The sequence below is a fragment of the Zosterops lateralis genome (genome assembly GCF_965231275.1).
Source record: "Zosterops lateralis genome assembly, chromosome: 16".
NCBI lineage: Eukaryota > Metazoa > Chordata > Aves > Passeriformes > Zosteropidae > Zosterops > Zosterops lateralis.
The window spans coordinates 14,284,891-14,304,983 of record NC_139776.1 but is presented as its reverse complement, the minus strand read 5'-3'; the positions used below and the strand labels follow the sequence as shown (position 1 = coordinate 14,304,983).

General features: G+C 54.5%; 1 protein-coding gene across 2 annotated transcripts; it reads left to right on the top strand.

The window, feature by feature from the left end:
• Positions 1-2,076: 2,076 nt before the first annotated feature.
• On the top strand, positions 2,077-18,567 carry L3MBTL1 (L3MBTL histone methyl-lysine binding protein 1; the record flags this gene model as incomplete). Of its 2 annotated transcripts, none has more annotated exons than XM_083873568.1 (21): positions 2,077-2,212; positions 4,277-4,500; positions 5,193-5,337; positions 5,475-5,613; positions 6,250-6,373; positions 6,973-7,060; positions 9,099-9,190; positions 9,801-9,905; positions 10,650-10,785; positions 11,248-11,339; positions 12,380-12,531; positions 12,617-12,693; positions 13,075-13,160; positions 13,714-13,824; positions 14,075-14,189; positions 14,447-14,546; positions 15,455-15,652; positions 15,942-15,988; positions 16,676-16,833; positions 17,460-17,522; positions 18,433-18,567. In XM_083873568.1, 21 exons carry the CDS (start codon positions 2,077-2,079, stop codon positions 18,565-18,567), a joined length of 2,523 nt encoding a protein of 840 aa, XP_083729694.1. The 2 variants fall into 2 exon arrangements, with proteins under 2 accessions (XP_083729694.1, XP_083729693.1); XM_083873567.1 differs by having other exon boundaries at positions 6,973-7,081; positions 11,239-11,339.
• Positions 18,568-20,093: the final 1,526 nt, after the last annotated feature.

The following is a 20,093-nucleotide window of genomic DNA, read 5'->3' as shown; positions in this document are numbered from 1 at the left end:
TACAAGTTCACACCAACAGTGTTCTTGCTGCTCATGTATGGCCTTGAAATAGTTTTGGGCTTGGAATAAAACTTGTCCTCCATGTATGCTCAAAGGCAGGAGTTAGGACAAGGAGTTAGGGAAAGGTTTCCACCAGCAAAGCAGTTGTTTCAGCCAGAGGTGCTAGGGAAAGCACTCACACTGCTGGTGAGGGATGTATGAGGGGACAGGAGGCACAGTTTGTGGTAGAATGATGGCCCTGGTAAGGTTGTAGAGGACCTATATGATCACTGAGTCCAACAGTAGAGCAGGGCCGTGGGCTGGATGGGCTCCTCTGCCCAACCCTCTGAGCTCAGCTGCCCCAGTGCTGGGACATGCCCTTGGCTGCAGTGGGGCCTTTCCCAGGAAGCTGCTAGAGGAGGGGTTGTCTGGAGATTAAGGCCTAAATCTCAGTTGTTTAGCTTTTCCAGTTTAAAGACCAGCACCACAGTGTGTAATCCAAATTCATTCTGTTCACCCTGAACTCACAGGAGAACCAGTGTCCACAGCATCAGCCTAGCCCCCCAAAGATTTGGAGAGTGAACCACAATCACAGAATATCTCAAGCTGGAAGGGACACATAAGGACCATCAAGTCCAATTCCCTGCTCCTGGCATCCAAAACTAAACCATAGTGTTGACTACTGCTTGGCATTTCCTGTGCAAATATTTGCTTTTGTGTTTACATCAGAGAATGTGAGAAATTTGGGTGGAGCATCACGAACCTGAGCACTGGATCTAGTTATTTCTCTTCCTTTCAAGGCATTTCCAGTCCCAAGTTCTGTTGAATTTTATAAAAAAGGCTAAAGTTCCCACAAAATGAGGAATTGTCCTTGAAATATTGAAATATTTGACCCAATGATGAATCAAAGATTGACTGGATTTAAGTGCCAAAAAAAGCAGATAGATTCCTACTGGGTATTAGGAACACTGAAAGAGGTTGGCTGCTAAATTCTTTTTGGCTTTCACTTGGAGTCTGGTGTCCAGATTAGTTTTTCAGTTCCTTCAGTTATCCTGACACTTAACATTACTTTTCTGCACCTGGAGAGCCTGAAAGGTCTGTGCTGTTTGCCAGTGAGCATCAAGTGTTTCTGGTCACAAACCTGACAGAACTGGGAGAAGTAGACCTTCCCCTCAATGTGATCACACCATCCCACTCTGTGCCCTCTGATTGTAACACCTTTATCTGGATGTCTCAGGTTTTAAAATTTCAGACTGTCCTTTGTAGCCCAATTCTTAGCTAACCCTGCATCACTGAAATGAGTATCCTGTTTTCCACACGGATGTCTTCCCTTTTATTCAAATTGCATCAGCAGAGGCCAAGACAGGACCATGGTCCTCTCTGTAGCTCTGCCTCCATCCTGGCAGCAGGTGCTTTGGAGAGGGTGCTGCTGCAGTGGGGAGCCCCTGGGCCCATGGGTGGGGGGCTGGTCACAGCCAGTGAGGGCCAGTCGTACCCTGGAGGCCCTGACTCTTTGCTGCCTCCTTGAGATTCATGGCTAGACAGGTTGAGCATCACCAGTCCCATGAGAAACTCGGATGGGGTTCAGGGGACATCAAGTTGCCCCCACTCACACCCCCAGTAACTCCTGTCACTTGTGAAATTCTCTCTTGCAGCCAGTTAGAAGATTGAGGGTGACACTCAACAGGAGAACTGGAAGGTGCCCTGAAAGGAGCTCTGCCTGCTCCAGGGTGGGATTTGGCAGCCCTCAGTCACAGTCTGTTGGAGCACTGTAGGCCCCTGTGGGAGCCAGGCACAGCTTGTGGTGGATCTGTCGTGCTCGTACCATCTTATGGTGGTGTCAGGTGAGGAAAAACCTGCAGCATTTGCAGGCTCTGAGCTGGGACCTCACAAAAAGGGCTTTCATGGGCCATGTTGATGCCAGCTGTGACCTTCATGTGGTTTCAGTGGATCTTTAACACATCTTGCAGGGACTTCTGCTGGGAGAGACCATCCCATGCAGTCACTTTCTCGCTCCTGTGTTGTCTTTATACTGGTACTCAACTTGATTTCTTCCCTGCTGCCCTGCAGGGCCTCGCTGTGTGCCCAGGCAAGGCGATGGACAGCAGGGGGGAGATGGAGGTGGTGAGGAGCACCAAGGGCAGTGCTGCTGGGGAGGTCAGTGTCCACGTGGTCACCACCGAGAGCACTGTGCAGAGCACCCACCTGCCCACCACTGCCTTCATCATACCAGGTATGTGGGGCAGTCCCCTCCAGCTGCTGCCCCCCCCAGCCTCGATAGCCCACACTCCTTGTGTAGCTGTGCTCCTCCCAAACACTGGGAGGCAAAGCCAAGGTGCTGTTGCCATCTTGGAGGTTTTCTGTGGTTATCTCACATCACTTGGACTGTTTGTGGTCAATCAAATCTTCCTGAGCTTCAAACTGAAGCCCTGATGTGTGGGGCCCTGAACCAGAGCAGCACAGTGTGTTAGGTGCCTGCTCTGCAGGGCTGTGGGCTCCTGGGCTGCTGCATTAGCATGGAATCCCAGAACCAATAAGGTTCATTGAGTCCAAAACTCTGGTCCTGGCAGGACCACCTAAAATTCAACCATAGGGACTGAGTATTGTGCAGACACTCCCTGAACTTGGTGCTGTGACCACTTCCCTGGGGAGCCTGTTCCAGGCACTGAGTAGCCTCTGAGTGAGGAGCTTTTTCCTAATGTCCCATCAGAACTTCCCCTGAGGCAGCTTCATTCCATCTCCGCGGGTCCCATTTCTGGTCCCAGCAGGGGAAGATCAGCACTTGCCCCTAGGAGGAAGGTGCAGACAGCAATGGGGTCACCCCTCAGCCTTCTCTCCTCCCAGCTGAACGGGCCAAGTGGCCTCAGCTGCTCCTGCCAAGTCCTGCCCTGAGGACCTTTCACCACCCTGGTCCCCTCTCCTGGACACAGCTGCAGCCCTCAGATGTCCTTTGTGTGCTGAGAGGCCCAAACTGTCCCCAGCACTGGAAGTGAGGCTGCCCCAGTGCAGAGCAGAGCAGGACAGTCACTCCCCGATGTCCCCCAGGGCAGGGCTGGCCCTTGGGGCTGCCAAGGCACTGCTGGCTCCTGTTCCACTTGCCCTCAGGCGAAAGCCCCTGAGCCCCTTCCTCAGGACAGCTCTCCAGTCTTGTTCCCCAAGTCATACAATTGTTCAGGATTATCCCATCTCATGTGCAGAATCCAGGTCTTTCATTTCCTGCACATGATGATTAGATTGCCCAGCTCTCTGGTCTATCCAGATCTCTGTGTAAGGCCTCTCTACCCTCAAGGGTGTCCACAGCTCCTACTAATTAAGTGTCATTTATAAACTTACTTAATGGACATTTAATTACTTCATCCAGATAATTTATGAAAAATTTAGGAGCACTGGCCCTAAACCCTGCGGAACCCCACTGGTGGTAGCCACCAGCCTGACGTGCATCCAGTTCCTCTAAAGCATTGAGCCCAGCTGTAGGAGACCCATCATCCAGTTATTCACCCAATGGACAATGGGCTGGATGAGCTCTGTACTGGACACTTTGCCCAGAAGGATACTGTGAGAGGCAGTATCAAGTCTTTTCTGAAATCCTAAAACCCCACATCTATTGGCTTTGCTTGGTCAGCTTACTGGGGAGACCTCTCCATAAAGGGAAATTCAGTTGGTTAACCAGGACTTCCCCTTGTGAGCCTGTGTTGGCTGTAACCAATGACTGCGTTGTCTCTCCAGTGTTTTTCAGTAACTCCCAGAATAACCTTCTCCATAATTTTACCAGGCACTGTAGTGAGACTGACAGGCCTGTAATTATCAGGGTTGTCCTTACTCTTGAAAATTGGGGCAATTTTGTGTGCAGCTGACCAGTGTCATTTAGGAGGTGTTTGAGCATGGTTGTGTGTTAGGGGAGAACAGGGATGTTCTCTAGAAGCAGATCTCCCAGTTTTTCCTGGTGCCTCATTTCTCACTGCAGAGGGGCCCTTGGTTGGACAGTGTGTTCCTTTGAAATGCAACTAAACTGGAAATTGCAAACTCCTGTCACACTAGGGCACAGAAACAGTCTGAGATCAGGCTAAAGTAGAACCACTTGAATGTGGATAGTGTTGGTGCCAACCCCCAGCATGAGCCATTACTGGCTGCAGATTTTTTGCATCACTCTGCTTGCTTCGTGCTTTGGCCCACAGCAGAGCCCTCACCTGGGAGATCTTGTCCTCTGGGATTGTGGCCTGCCTTTGAGCCTTGTTTGCATCAGTGAAGTGTTCTGTGTATGCCTCTGGTTGTTTGTCTCCTTTCTTCCCTTCTCAAGCAAACGCCACTGCCATCAACCTCCCCACGAGCACCTTAGAGATCCAGCGATTCCCCCGGGAGCCCCAGAGAAGCACAGGGGCTGAGAGGCCAGAGAGGGGAGCAGGAAATGAGCCCATCACAGCTGCTGTCATTCCCCAGATCAGTGGGGTGCAGACCTGCAGCACAGTCCGTGTGCTGGAGTGGAAAGATGGGGTGGCAACTTTGCCTGGGAGTAACCTGCGGGTAAGTGTAGCCCTGGGCCACCAGGTTTGACCCCTTTGCCTCTCCCCACAGCTGCTTGTGCTTGTAAATCCCTCAGCCTGTGCCAAGCAGGGAGCACCAGGATGTGCCATGGCCTCTCTGCACCGCAGCTGAAGGATCCCTCAGCTGCTCCAGCACTTCTCCTGTCCCATCCCTATCTCCCTGCCATCCTGGGAGCTTAGCACAGAGCTGACAGAGGTGCCTGGGGGGCTGCAGCAGCTCTGCCCTGCACAAGGAGGCACAAGGTGCTACATGCTGTGCAGGACATCTTCCCTTCCAAACTGTGCTGTGGACTTGGCTCTGCCCAGGCTCCTGCCCTCACCCTGGGATGCTGCCTGTGCTCGTCTGGCAGCCTCAGGGGTGCCCTCAGTGCATGACAGCTTGCAGAAAATGCTCCGATTTCTCAGCTGCTGCTCAGCCTCAGGACACTTCATCCTCCAGCCACCCACCTCCCAGCTCCAGCTGGTGCTGGTGTCACCTGAGTGCCCAGCACAGGCTGCAGGCAGGGCACCTTCACAGGGCCTGGGGTGCTGTGCTCACCTTTGTCCTCAGAAGAGTTGTCCTCTTGTCAGACACACTGATGGCCAGACCATGTCCCTCACTTTCAGACCAACCACCCAGTTCCATGTCTGTCCTGTTTAACTCTTCCCTTGTTTTTTTGTTCAACTATACAGTTCCGGATAAATGAGTATGGGACGCTGAAGGTGGTGAGTGCTGATAAGATGCCTCCTGTGGAAGCTGTGAAGGAGGGTCACACAGAGGAAGATGGGGACTCCGAGGGGGCACCCCCCAGCAGAGACAATCCTACTGTGGCTCAGGGTAAGGGCACCGTGGTGGCACTTATAGGGTGGGTAGCACCATCCGGCAGATGCTGTCTGGTGTCTCCACGGGGGAGGCAAATGTCTCCTATGTCTGCCGTCCTTCCTTGTGCCTCACTGCCTCTCCTCTTGCCGCAGACGTGCCGGAGCAGCCCCCGCTGCCGGCGGCAGAAGGGCTGTGCCACTGCGATACCTGCGGCCGCAGACACGTGTGGGACGGGGCCCGGGAAGGCAGGGGCTTCTGCAGCGAGCACTGCCACCAGCAGTTCAAAGAGAGGTAAAGGAAGGGGAGTCTGTGCCCTGCAGAGCCGGATCCATCCCTCTGCCCTCCCTCCCTGCCCTGCTCCACGTGCTCCAGCAAGGGATGTGATCGCCTCTGGCTGATGCTGGGGGTCCCGTGTGTGCTGCTTGTTTCTGGAGGCAGGCTGGGGGAAGGAAAACTTCCCAAGGGAACAGCAGGAAGCACGGGAGCTCCTGCCCAATTTGTGGCCTCGTAGACATGTATCTGCTGGAGCAGGAGGTTGCTGCAGTGGGGGCATCCAGGCTGAGCAGCAGTGGAAGGCTACAGGTCACAGGGGCATTTCCAGCCCTACTTCTGACCAGTGTGTGACTCTCAGGAGTTGTTTTCCAGCATCTCTATTGCATCTTAGAGCCCTGCTACTAAACTAGATCCCTTTTGATCTATCCCTGGGTTCAGGTTTCTGACACCCAAGTGTGTAAGGGTGATTCTGGCCTGTCCCTGGCTCTAACTCTTGGCAACTTGTGTGCATACAACCGTCAGGAGTGGTGGGGGCATGTGTGAGTAAGAAATGGGGGACAGTGATTGTCCAGCAGGCCCTCTCTTACTGACACCCTAGGCAGTGTCACCGTGCTGCCCTGGCTGCAGTGCTTGGCCCTCCCTCCCTCTGTGCAGGTCTGTCATCGTGGAAAACTCTGCCAGCAGCACCAATGCCACTGAAATCCTCAAGCCTGTGAAGAAACGAAAGAGGAAGGACTATCAAAGCCCCTCAGAGGAGGAATATGAATCTGAGCAAATGGTAGGACAGAGACAGGGAGGGGGTGTGTGCAGCCAGTGTCCTGGGGCTGGGGGCCAGCCCTGTGTGCACAGATCCCATCATGCTGCTCAGGGCTCTGTCAGCTGCAGGTGAAACGGGAAATGGGTTGGCCAAAATGCCAAAAAGACTTCAATGTGTGGAGATGAGGGCTCCTAGCTCTGGGATGGTTGCTTGGCATGTGGAGCACTGAGGCCTGGGCAGTGCCAGACTGGGCTGTAGAACTGAGCATTCTCAGTTGCTCTCTTGAGTCTGGGCCACCAAAGTAAGAGTTGAAGTAGGGGCGTGTCTGTCTGTGTGCTGCATGTCCTGGGGAAGGGAGAGACTGACCAGGCAAAGAAGATCTGCTTGCCAGCCCTGACTGTACCAGGTCCAGTCTAGGTGTGACTGCTGCCTGTCAGCACCAAGTCCCTGCAAGCTCCCATCATCAGATTCTCTGGCAGCCTATTTCTGGGCCAGGCACTGGTCAAACCATGGACCTCATGGAGGTGCATTATTACCCTGGACACCAGTGTGAGGGTACAACACACAGCCAAAAACATCTGTGTGGACCTGGGTTCTGTTTTGTCTGCTCTCATGTCTAGGAGGAAAAGCAGGAAGAGATGAAAAGCTCTGTGGAAGACTCTGCCATGAGCAATCTGGAGGCTGAGGCGTGGAATGGGAACCAGCACGGTACGGAGGGCATGGTGGGCTGTGGGGTGAGCACTCCTGATGGGACTGGGGGGGTCCCACTACAGGGCTGGTCCCTTTTGGTGCTCCTGCAGGGTTAAACACCCACTACAATGCACTGGCATGTGGTCCTGAAGGCTTGTGAGCTCCTCTGCTTGCTTGATCCTGCTCTCTCTTTCTTTCCGTTTCTCTTCTTTCCTCTCTTTCTCTCCATGGGAAGAGGGCACCCCTACAGACACAGCACTGGCCCGTGCTGGGCAGAGCTTCCTGTCCCTCTCCTTGGGAGCTCAGTTTGTAACTGGCTCATGGACACTGTGTTTGCTCCCAGGGACACTGTCCTGAGCAAGAACAGGACTGCACCACATGTGGCTTTGCCCTCCCTTGGGATGGGCTCATGACGAGCTTCCCTTGTGGCACCAGGAGCTCACAGGTTTGGGAGCTGCTCTTGTAGGTGCAGTGCTACTGAAGCCATGTGATGTGTCTCATCCCATGGGGATCTCAGGACTGTATCAGAGATCTCAAAAGCAGAGCCGTCGACATGGAGGGAAAGGAGACAAGCTATGGGATGCAGTGTTTGCTTGGTTGGTTTTTCCCTGCAGTGTCAAGGAAAACTTTGAGAAATACTGAAAATAAACATTTATGGGAAACCTTTTGTCTTTGAGTACTGAAGGTCATACTCAAAATAATTTTAAAATTAAACTGTTCCAACTTCATACTCCTCTCATAGCCAAGTGCAGGGACAGTGGCAGGGGCCAGGTGTCATTAACCTCTGATGTTACACTGAGTTAGCCACCATTAAAAAGGAATCTCGGATCTCATACCTGCTTCTCACTCTGAGCCCTGAGCATGTAACCTTCCCTGCTGCATACAAGTAAGCAGTGATGAGCTTTATTACTTCAGCGTTTTATTTTCTCTTGTTTTAGAAGTACTTCAGCAAACAAAGTACACACCTGGATGCCTCAGTGCAGCAGTCAGTGTATGCTCTGACTCTTGGTGTATTTGCCCCAGAAGTGCAGAACTTGTACTCACAGATTCCCCAGGCATTCCTGGCACTTTTTCTATATCCTAATGAATAGTAAAAGTGTTCTGCACTCTGAAGTGTCAACACAGCGAGGTTAATCACCTTGCTCACTGAAGTTCAGCTTTAATTTCTTCCTTAAGTTTCTGTTTTTTTCCATCTCCTCTTCCTCGAAGCCCAAAGGAGGAAGGAGTGGGTCTGTTTTTCCCCTGCATTTGTGGCCTGTCCTACCTGAGGCTGTCTGCCATGACTGACCTGTAGCTGGGAATTCCTCAGCAATGGAATAGGCACAGCACCTCTGGAGTCCATTCAGCTGCTGCAAATTAGGGAGACAAAGAAGCTGGAGAGCAAGAGACTTGGATTGTGTCTCATAGGTCTTGGGCAAGGCCTTTGTGGCCTTCTCAAAGGCATAAAGGGTCACCTCCCTGCTTATGAAGAGACAATGCTGTCTTTTTTGTCATGTGGGCAAATATATCTCTATGGCATCAGAGTGGCCTTGCTGTGTCATGGGAGCTCATGTGGCTTTCTCAGAGCAGAGAATGGCAGAGCTGGGATGTGAACCTGCTGCTGCTTTGACTGTCTAGGAGCCCCTTGCAGCTGGGAATGATTCCCAGACCTCTGCATGGATCCTACTGGCTGCCCCAAAACCATCATGTGTGGACATAGCAGATGTTCTGGCTGGAGGAGGGTCTGGTTGCACAGGTGTCCTGATGGCTCATCCCTCACACTCCCTGGAATCCCAGACTTGTTGGAAGGAGCCTTAAAGCCCATCTGGTTCCACCCCCTGTCATGGGCAGGGACACCTTCCACTGGCCCAGGTGCCTTACTAGGACGTGGCTCCGGACATTTGGGTCATGGGGGCTCCTGACTCTGCCCCTCGTTGTGCAGCTGGCCAGGTTTGCTGGAGAAAGGGCTCTGGTAGGATGGTGCTGAGCTTTGCAGGGCTGCAGGAGCCTGTGTGAGAGCGGGGTGGGGCTGGAGCAGCCCCTCAGCAGCGTTTGTGTGCGTTTGTGCTGCGCTCAGGTGCCAGTGAGGAGAAGAAAGAAGGCTGGTCCTGGGCGTCCTACTTGGAGGAGCAGAAAGCTGTCGCTGCCCCTTTAGATCTCTTCCAGGATGTGAGTTGGGATTTTCCTGTCTTTTCCCCTCTTTCATCTTGTCTTTTCTTTCCCTTTTTTTTTCCCCACCCCTCCTCCTTCTCCTCTCTTCCCTTCTCCTTCTCCTCTCTTCCTTCCTTCCCTGTTTTGTGGGACTCTGAGCTATAGCCAAGCTCGTTGTCAGCTGGAAGTGACTGGGCAGCCTCCAGTTCTGATTTGCCTAGAGTCCACTCCCCAGCAGGGGGCTGCCCCCCTTCTCAAACACCCCACCTTTGCCTAGGACACTGCTGTGACTCTGACAGGGTAGTGGAGCCTTTCCAGCCCTTCCTGGAAGCCAGTTGGGCTCTTCTGAGGCTGTGCTGCAAACAAGCGGGGCTGTGCCCCACTCCCTCAGCTGCAGCTTTTACCCCAGGGACATCTTGTCTTGCCAATAGCAAGAGATGTAAATCCATAAGGAGGTGAAACAACTGAGTTTTTTCTATGGGAAAAAAGAATTTGGATGACAACATAACTTGTGGCCCACAATCTCTTGGTCCCAGCAGCTCCCATTGCCTGGTGGTTGCTCCCCTGGTGGGTTGTAGACCCAACTCCCTGTGTTGGTTTTACATTGTAGTTTAATTTTTGTTTCCAGTACCAAGTAGCTTCCCAGCACAAGAATGGCTTTAAAGTGGGGATGAAGCTGGAGGGGATCGACCCACAACACCCATCTATGTACTTCATCCTGACAGTGGCTGAGGTAAGGAGCCTCCAGTGCCCCTGTTCCTTGGTTCCTCCTGGCTCCCGCTCAGCCAGAGGCTCTGGGGAGGTGCTGCCAGCTGGCTCCTGGAGGAGACAGAGCTTGTCACTGCAGGAGATGAGCTGCTGCTTCAGCACCTCAGGGAGACAAGCAGGGAGTTCCCTGGCAGCTTGGAGGGCCAGGACACAGCACTGTGGAGCTGTGTTGGTCTCTCCATCACCCTGACACAGCATGGGGGGAGGATTGTGGTGAGGGCAACAGCTTATGTCCCTAAGACAGGTCTGAGCCTTTCAGAGGAAGGGTGTGGAGGCATCCCACTGCTCTTTCTTGTGTCCATGCAGATCCACTTTCCACTCAGCCACATGGCAGCCAAACCAGCCTTGCCTCGCAGAGCTCCTCAGGCAGCCAGTGTGGCATTAGCCAAAATCCCTGCACCAGCATCTTTCTGGGCTGCAGAAAAGGAAGTCTTTGCACTTGCTGGATCCAGCATGATGCCCCACCATGGCTTTAATGTACCAGCCTAAATGCACGTGTGGTGGTCTTGCACTGACCTTGTTCCATACTAGACACCCTTTGGGACTGGTTTGTGCCTCAGTTTGGGCACTGGCTGGTGATTGACGTTTGGCTTCCCAATGCTGAGCTGGTGTGTGGGAGGGGCAGGGACAGGAGCAGGGCAGGGCTGCTGACGCAGGGACAGCAGCAGGTCTCCATGGCCCTTTCCTTCTCCTCCCTCCCTGCTGGCAGGTGTGTGGTTACCGGATGCGTCTCCACTTTGATGGCTACTCCGAGTGCCACGACTTCTGGCTGAATGCTGACTCCCCTGACATCCACCCTGCTGGCTGGTTTGAGGAGACGGGGCACAAACTCCAGCCCCCCAAAGGTAAGGAGTTAATTTGTCTCGGGTGGTGGGTTCTGCTGAAGGAGGGGGATGAAGAGTGGGCCAGATGTAGAGCTTGATGTGGGAACAGGGTGGCTCCGTGGGGCCAGGGAGGGATGCTGCTGTACTGGGGGAGTTCCACATGACAACATTTCAGGCACCCATCTCTGCCTGCTCACATTTTGGGGCAAAGCCCTGTTGCTCTGGATCTCCCAGTGCCACCAGCTGTGCCCCAGGGCAGGCAGGACTGGAGGAGGAGGTTTGCTCTGGATTTCCACTCCACTGCTCATGTTTCCTCACATCACTTCAAAACCATCCATCAGCCCTCAGCCATGGGCTTTGGGCATCCCAGGGCTGCTGTAGATCCTGCCTGCCTGCACCAGGATATGCTGGCAGGATGACAGTGGGTCAGGGATGGCCAAGCTCACCTTCACAGCTCTCATTTCTCTTCCTGAGGGGTTGTAGGTTATAAGGAAGAAGAATTCAGCTGGACAAACTACCTGAAGTTAACAAAGGCTCAGGCAGCTCCTAAGCACCTCTTCATGGTCCGAAACACCGTGAGTAGCAGCATTTCCTTCCTGCCAGAGCCTACAGGTTCAGGTGTTTCTCTTCCCCTCCAGCTGAGCAAAATGCTTCCACCAGCACTGGGCTTTGCTCTGTCCATCCCACACCCCTCAAGCCCACAGTGCTTAAGAGCCAGGAGCATGTGGCACACTTTGCTGCTCAGGATCTGTAGCTTGGACACTCATTTGATATGCCCAGAATTGGCATTGGTCTGATTCTGTTTCATCCAGGTTGATCTCATGGATTAAATCAATTAAATTTAATTAAACAGTTAAATCTGTTACAGGAGTACTGGTGAGGAGAAGCAACTACTACACTCAAAAAGTATTTGGCTAAAAATACATCACTGAATGTTTCATAAGTATAATTCCTTTTTTTTCTGTTTTGTGTCTTTGTTGTTTCTGTGTCTGCCTATTTTTTTCACATGGAAGCTTGGGTAAGGAAAGTGGGAATATAGGAGAATGAAAATGCTGATCATTCCTTTGTCAGCTGCAGAGGAAACTCATCCTGCAGGCAAACCAGCCTCCCCAAGTTATTTATTGTGTCTAAACCCTGCTGTTCATTGCTGCAACAACCCCACCAGTGTGTGTGATGCAGTGTTTTGCACAGAATCTGGATCCAAGAAATAAATGCAAGGAAGGGAGAAGGGCCCCATCCCAGCACCTCCTGCCATGCCTGAGGCATTGGTCACTGCTGACTGTGACCACAAACAAGTGTTTTGGGACAAAATCAGAACTAGTGTCAGTTGGAGGGATTTTTTTCTCTTGGAATTTGCTGCTTATAGAAGATCCTTTTGAAGATCACTTTTCCTTTCTTTATGTGGCCCAGCTGAGTTACTTGCCTCCTTCCTCTTTCCTTGCTCAGCAGCACACTGTCCATCTGGTAGTGAGTGGTCCCATGCCTGTCTGGAGGCCAGAGTGGGTCTGGTTTGGGGAGGGTTTGGGCAGGTGCCTCCTTGCAGCAGGCATAGGAACTGGTGAGGAAGGAGCTGGGGCTGCAGCTCTGAAAAAGCCCTGCCCCTCTCTCCTGTCAGCAGGAGGCTTCCCCAGGCTTCAAGGTGGGCATGAAGCTGGAAGCCGTGGACCGCATGAACCCTTCCCTGATCTGTGTTGCCACAGTGACTGATGTGGTGGACAATCGTTTTCTGGTGCACTTTGACAACTGGGATGACACTTATGACTACTGGTGAGTGCATAGACGCTCTTGGGGGACCAGTGGGGAGGAGACACCCACAGAGGGCCCTGTGTAAGAGCTTGGGTATGTTTTCTAGGTGTGATCCCAGCAGTCCATACATCCACCCAGTTGGATGGTGTCATGAGCACGGCAAACCCCTCACACCTCCTCAAGGTGGGTCAGGATCAGTCAGGTGCAGCCTGGGAGTGCATTCCCTTGGGAACAGGCTTCCCAGGGTGGTGTGGGGGTCCTGGGGGCACAAACCTCCTGCCAAGGCTCCTGTACACATGTTCAGGTGCAGCATGGTGCTTGTGTTGGGCCAAATCTCCACTCAGATATGAGAAGGATCCCAGCTGTCTATGAACACCCAGCTGTTTCTTCTTCCTTGTACTGTGGGTTTCATGGTCCATGAGAAAATAGCAGCACTTCTGCTGTCTCTCAGGTTCCTGTATGCCTGGCACAGACTTGATTTGCCCTCAAAGGCAGTGGGGTATTCCAGGGTACTTTCTGACTTCCTGCAGGTATGTCTCACCTTCTGCATCTTCCCTCTTCCAGATTATCCTGATCCTGACAACTTCACCTGGGAAAAGTACTTGAAAGAAACTGGAGCATCTGCTGTCCCAGCTTGGGCCTTTAAAGTGGTGAGTGCCACATCATCTACTCCATCTCACCTGGGCAGGAATTTGGGTTTTCTTCATTGTCAGGTCTTTGCTTTTGTGACAAGTCCAGTGATGTTCTGTATTCTCCTGCCACAGGTCTAGGCTTTGGATCTACACTCAGGGTTCAGAGGTCAGGGCCATCCTGGGCAAATAGCTCAAAATTGGGAAAAAAGAGGAGTATGACTGTGCCCTCAGCTAAACAGGAGCTGAGTGATGGGAAATAATTTAGGTTTTCTTGATTAGTTTTTGTCTCAAACTGTACCACCAGCAGCCATATTCAGCCAAGCATGGTTGCAATATAGATCCCCAAAACATGTCTCTTATAGACCTCCTTCCCTAGGGCACATCTTGTTAAAGACAGCTCAAATGCAGGGAGCCTGTTCCCACTTTCTGTTGCCACTGTGAGCTGGGATGGCTCTTCCCTGGCCAGGCCAGGGCTGGGAGCTGGGCTTGAGGAGGATTCAGTGCTGGGAAAGCTGCTGACGGGGCAGGAGCCTGAAGCAGGGCCCTGCTCCCCCTGACTGGGCTCTTCCAGCGCCCGCCCCACGGCTTCCTGGTCAACATGAAGCTGGAGGCAGTGGACAGGAGGACTCCTTCCTTCATCCGAGTGGCCAGTGTGGAGGACGTGGAAGATCACAGGATAAAGGTGAGTGCTGAAGCATCAGTGCTGAGCCTGTGTCCAGATACTGTGCTAGCTCACTACTGCCCTTCCCAGCTCACTGGCAGTGCTCTGCAGAAGCACAGTGTGCACAGGTGGGTAGGTCCCAGTGCCTGGCTCCAGCCTTGTGCTCACCTTCACCTCTACCCCGCTGCTTGCTCTCAACTTGGAGGGCTCCAGAGCTCCTCAGAGAGGTGTGCTGGCATTTGAAGGGTGACCCCTCTACTTCCTTTCCCAGGTCCATTTTGATGGCTGGAGCCACGTGTATGATTTCTGGATTGATGCAGATCATCCAGACATCCACCCCATGGGCTGGTGCTCAAAAACGGGACACCCATTGCAGCCTCCTCTCAGTAAGTGCTGCCCCTGTGTCAGCTCCTCCCCACAGGGCACCAGCATGCCAGACACCTCTGTCACTGCCACCTGCCCATGGCACAGAAATGGGAGGGCAGGTTCTGGCTGAGAATGGGCGGGGAGAAGGGGCCACTCCATGGGTTTGTCAGTTGGAAAAGCCCTCCCTGTTGGGTGCAGGCAGAGACCCCAGAGCCCTGGCTCTGCCTGAGCTTGCAGCCTTGACAGCCTTCCTCCTGTTCCTCTCCTCTGGCTGCAGGGCCAAAGGAACCAGCCTCCTCTGCCCATGGGGGCTGCCCAAGCCTGGGCTGCAAGAGCATCCCTCACTCCAAGAGCTCCAAGTACAGCTTTCACCACAGGTGAGCTCCCTGGCATGGCCTGGAGGGGCACAGCTTCTTCCCTGCTGGGCCGGGTCAGCTCTTCCTGGGCTCCTCCTCACCTGCTACTCCCACCAGCATCCAGCCCTTCTCTGCACTCCCCCCACATCTGGCTCTGCCCCCTGCTCCCCCAGGCCAGGCCCTGGGGCAGCACCAGGACCCCAGCTGGAGTAACCCCTGTGAGCCCCTCCTGTGCCTGTCCTGCAGCCCCAGAGCCCCTGAAGGTGTCCTGTGTGTCCACTTGCCATGGGCACCTGTGGGCTACAGAGAGCACAGTGCGGATGCTGTTCACTGACACCAGCTGTGAGGATGCTGTTCCCACCATCCCTCTTTGGATGCCTTTCCCTGCCAGGCTTTGAGCTGGGAAGTCCCAAGAAGGAGTCACTTGAGGGACCTTTTCCAGGGGAAACCAGGATGGGTCTAGTGCCAAGCCCAGCACTAGGCTGGTGTCAGGAGGAGACAGTATGGTGGAGTTCCCATAAGGATGGGGAGGGCAGGTCTGGCTCCCAGGGGTTTCTCTGCTGGCCACGCTCCTGGCACACACTCACTGCTCACTCACACACTCACTGAGGCTGGGCTGGATGCCAGTGGGGGCAGGGGAAGATGGAGACTCTGAGAGCCCTGATGAAGTGCTCGATCAGCACACTGGTGCCTTGCCCAGGATTGCAGGGATGCCAGAGGGCCAAGGTTTGTACCTGGAGGGACTGACTGTGCCCTGCCCCTGCCCCCAGCAGCCTGGCCTCGGGAATTCTCTCAGCCCATCTTTCCTCTGCCTTCCATGGCCAGGGCAGTGGCTGCCCATGCTTGGGGGCAGAAGAGTGGCCCTGCTGGCTCATCCTCCGGTGCTGCTCCAAGCTGGGCCCAACGCTTGTGTCCCCTCTGTTCTCTAGGAAGTGCCCCACACCGGGCTGCGATGGGTCAGGCCATGTGACGGGGAGGTTCACGGCCCATTACTGCCTCTCAGGGTGCCCACTTGCAGAGAAGAACCAGGGCAGGCTGAAGGCCGACTTGTCTGACACCGAGGCCTCCAGTCGCAAGAGGAGCCCGATGGGTTTCCCTCAGCGAAAGAAATCTCGGCACCACGGGAGGTAGGGGCATGGCCAGCGCGCCCTGTGCGGGGAGGGCCCCTGTGCCACCACTACCCACCCTGGCAGGGGTCACCAGGCTGCAGAGGCTCCTTGGCCTCCGTCCTGCCAGCTCTGCCAGGCATCTCTCTCCCTTTTTCTTCCCATGGTTTCTGCCTCTGGCTGTCAACCCTTTGGGTCAGGGTCCACGGGGTCCCTGCTCCCACTGCCAAGGCGTTCCTCTGGGCACTGGGGAGGAGGGCCCTGGGGCCAGTCCCAGCCCAGCTGGACATCAGTCTTCCTGTCTCTTTAGAGGGAGACCTCCAAAGTACCGGAAGATCCAGCAGGAAGACTTCCAGAGTAAGTGCCATCCTCTGCCATGGTGCAGGGCAAGGCTGGAGGAGCTGGGCTGGGTGGGGGTGCTGGGGGCAGGTGTCCCTTGGCTCACACAGGGCTGCCCCAGTGAGGGGCTTGTGCTCAGCTGCCAGAACTGACCGTTGATAAGGGACATCCCAGCCTTGTGCCAGGGCTCACAAAGCTCCCTCAGTTTGGCTCTGGGAATCTTTGAGTGCTTTAGGGCATGGAATTAGGATCCTCTCTATGGCAGTGTATTTTCTGTGGTGCTTTGTCCTTATCAGACAGGGATAGTGGGAAGTTGTGCCCCCAAATTTCAGTGTGGTTGTGAAGTGCCCAAATTATTGCTGCCACACGGAAACTGATGCTGGACACTTGGCTTGGCATTTAGTTCTGATGCCTGACAGAAACAGATGCCTGATGTGTATTCCACTCAGCATCCCTTTCACCATGGGCCATCCTGCCACCTACCCCACCGCTGGGGGTGAGTGGAAAAGGAATGATTAAAGATCATGAGAACAAGGCAAAGCCAAGCTTGTCTCAGCTTCTTACCTCAGCATCCCTAATCCCACCTAAGTGAACACTTGGATACACTGACACCCTGTTGACTCAAGGGACAGCCACTAGCTCTTGATACCTGCATGGGATGTTCTTGTCCTTTACCTGGTATTATATGTTGTGCTTTATCCCCAGCTATTTCTTCAGACAATATGCACCAGTCCCTCTTCATGTCCGCCCTGTCCGCCCACCCCGACCGCTCCCTGTCCCTGTGCTGGGAGCAGCACTGCAAGCTGCTGCCGGGGGTGGCTGGCATCACAGCAGCCACGGTGGCCAAGTGGACCATTGATGAGGTGAGGTGCTTTGGGTGGCTCCGTGCTGGCCCCTGATGTGCTGGTGTGGCTGGGAGTGCCCTGCCTGGCTGTACACACACACCAGGCACTTCAGCAGCCACGTCCCTGGGCTAGCAAGGAGGGGTCTGCTGGACACGTTGTCACCTTTGTTCACTTTCTTGGGCAGCTGTGGTGACCCTTGTTAAGGCCTGAGTAGGTAGAGGAGCTCTGGCACCAGCCTCAGCAGCCCCTGCCTGCTCTCAGCCACTGGCACAGGCTGCCAAGGGCAGTGGTGGAGTCACCATCCCTGGAAGTGTTTGAAAGGTGTGTGGATGTGGCACCTGGGGACATGGCTTAATGAGTGGTGGCCTTGGCAGTGCTGGTCAGTGGTTGGCCTCGATGATCTCAGAGGGCTCTGACAATCGTAATGATCCCCTGATGTTTCCATTACCCTGCTGGGTCTCCCACAGGCCAGTGCCTGTGCCTGGGGCCAGCGGTGGGCTCTGGCATGGGAGGGCAAAGCAACTGCAGCCTCTGCCCCAAGAGCCCCGTGGCACCTTGCAGGGCTTAAAATGTGAGGATGTGGGCTCACGGGGGTCTCCAGCCAGAAACATTGCTGTCTTGACATTTCTCTCATTTATTCCAAGGTTTTTAGCTTTGTGCAGACACTGACGGGTTGTGAGGACCAAGCCAAGCTCTTCAAGGATGAGGTGAGAAGGGCTGGTGGTTGAGAGCAGATGGTCAAGGACAGACAGTTGTTTGCCACCAGGGCTAGGAGGAATTGGCCAGTGGCCTTCCTGCAGTGGCTTGCTGCTGGATGCTGAGGGCACATCCAGCACCTGGCAGGGGCCCTGCCCTGCAGCCCCACTGCATGGGAGTGTGCAGCTGTCTGGCTGTGCCCATACAGGGCAGGAGGGCAGCTGCTGACCCCCAGGGAGCTGTGCTGCCCTGTTCCCCCAGCATGGGGGACAGAGGCACCCTCTGAGGGGATGCGGATGCGAGGCAGGAGGAGGATGGTGCTGCAGCCTTAAGAGCATCATTGCCCCCTGAGGGGAGCTGCTCCTCCTCACCCTTTCATCTTTCCCCCTCTGCCCCTCACCAGCAGAGCAGTCATGTGGCACTGCTGCCTGTCAGGGTTGGCGTGTTTAGACCCTCTGTGGGCAGATGTGGTGGGGGTGCCTCTGACACCCGGGGCTGACCCTGGGCACTCTGGGTACAGCCACTGTCACAGCCTGTCCTGGAATGGCCCCTGTGCTTTAAGGATGCTCAGGCAAGCAAAGCTGGGCCGGGGCAGTGTCCATGGGTGCTGGTCCCTGGAGCAGGGAATGGATGGCTGCTTGCCCAGAGCAGGTTGTGGGGCTCCAGCACAGAATCCCAACCTGGCTGCAGTGTGAGCTCCTGGGATGGCCCCTGGAAGGGCCTTTCCCCCTCTGCCCTGTTTCTGGGCACATGAGCTGCCAGCTGGGGATTCCCTGGGGCAGTGTGGGAGTGCTGTGGGTGGCCCCTGCCCTGCTGTCTAGGGTCATCTGTGGCTTCTGCTCAGGTTGTGCTGGTGCTGGCTGTCCCTAGGGGTACCAGTCCAGGTTTGCAGTGAGTGTTTTGTCCTGCTCTCCTCCCCAGATGATCGATGGTGAGGCGTTCCTCTTGCTGACACAGGCTGACATCGTCAAGATTATGAGTGTCAAGCTGGGCCCGGCACTCAAGATCTACAATGCCATCCTCATGTTCAAGAACGCTGATGACACCTTAAAGTGACTTTTCTTGGCCCAACCGGGACCCTCCCTCATCACTGGTGCTGCCAAACTGTCTGGTCAGGACAGAGGTTCCCACAGCTGACCGCAGCTTGTCACACCCTGCTTGTGTCCTCCCAGATGCCACATACCCACTCTCCCACCAGTCCATCTCCTATCCTCTTCCTTCCCCGCTGCCCTCTGCAGTGCTGGGCCCAGGCTGCCCCAGCCCTCGGGGCAGTTGCAGGGAAGGAGGGTGGACATGGCACTGGCCCATCTTAGCACCACAGCTGCCCCCACGTCCTGCTGTGCCTGCCCTGGGTCAGGGGTGCTGAGGGCCAGGGGAGCACTGTGGAGGCTGTGACAGTGGGGGGCTGACACCTGCTCGAGTCACCCAGGCAGGGGAAGGGACTGACTGCCTGCATTCATGCTCACACCCACTTACAGGCTGCCCTTGCCTTTGCTCAGCAGCTGAGAGAGATTTGGGGTTTTTCCCTCTGTGTGATCCTCTGGGGGTACTTGTGCTAAGACCATTTCCAAGGGACATTCTTGAGGAGCTTCTGCTCATTTTGCCTTTTTCTCTGAATTCTTTTGACTTCCCCTTTATAAGACCAGTTGACTGCTTTGCCCCTGCAGTGCACTGCAAACCAGTGGCCACCTCTTCCTCTTCAGGAAGCAGCTGTCCTGGCTGCTGCTCTGCTCATGACCAGCACCTGTGCTTTATTCCTCTGCATTCCCTGGAATGCAGCAGCCCCAGGGCCCTGCCAGGCCAGAACTGGCTGGATGCAGAAAAGGCTCCATTTCTTCTTGTGCTTCAGACTGTTTTGTCCAGCTCTTCTCTGGGAGAAGGGATGCTTGGATAACTTGTTCCCCTTGCAGATATTAAAGAGTCCTCTACAAAGGAAGTTGGGCCCTCTTTGGTCCTTGTATTAGGATCAGGGCCCTCTCTAGAGTGGAGACAGCTGCCAAGAAGCATCCATTGCTCCAATAGGCAGATCCACAGTCACTTCTGAAGGTGTTCTTGAGTTGGCTGAGTCAATTCTGCCAAGCTGCCTTCTCCACCCTCTGCCCTCACAGGGCACCCTGGTTTTGTCTGAAGAGCAGGATCCTCTGCTGTCCCTGGATCTCTTACCTGCAGAGCTAAAAGAAATCCAGCACTTAGCTGGTTTGTTTCTGTCCTTTTCAGAACATAGCACCTTTCCAACAGGGCCACAAGCAGTTTGGGAATGCTCATGTAACTCTGTCCCTTGTAATGGAGGAGGGACCAAAGGGCTGCTGAGCCAGAAAAGCCAACATTCCTGGGGGTCCTGGAAGAGTCCCAGCATCTTCTGATAGGCCCCTGTGCCTCCTGGCAGTCCCCACACTGCTCTCCAGGGTCCATCACCCTGGCACACCTGATGTGGGAGCTGTTGGAGCAGGGGGTGGCCGTGCAGTGCTGGAGGATGGCCACCTGCCCAGGGACCCAGTCCTAGGTCTGCTTCCTTTCCCATTCCCAACAATGACATACAAGTAAAACAATTTCCTCCCTTTCCCAGTGCCCAAAGACAGGGA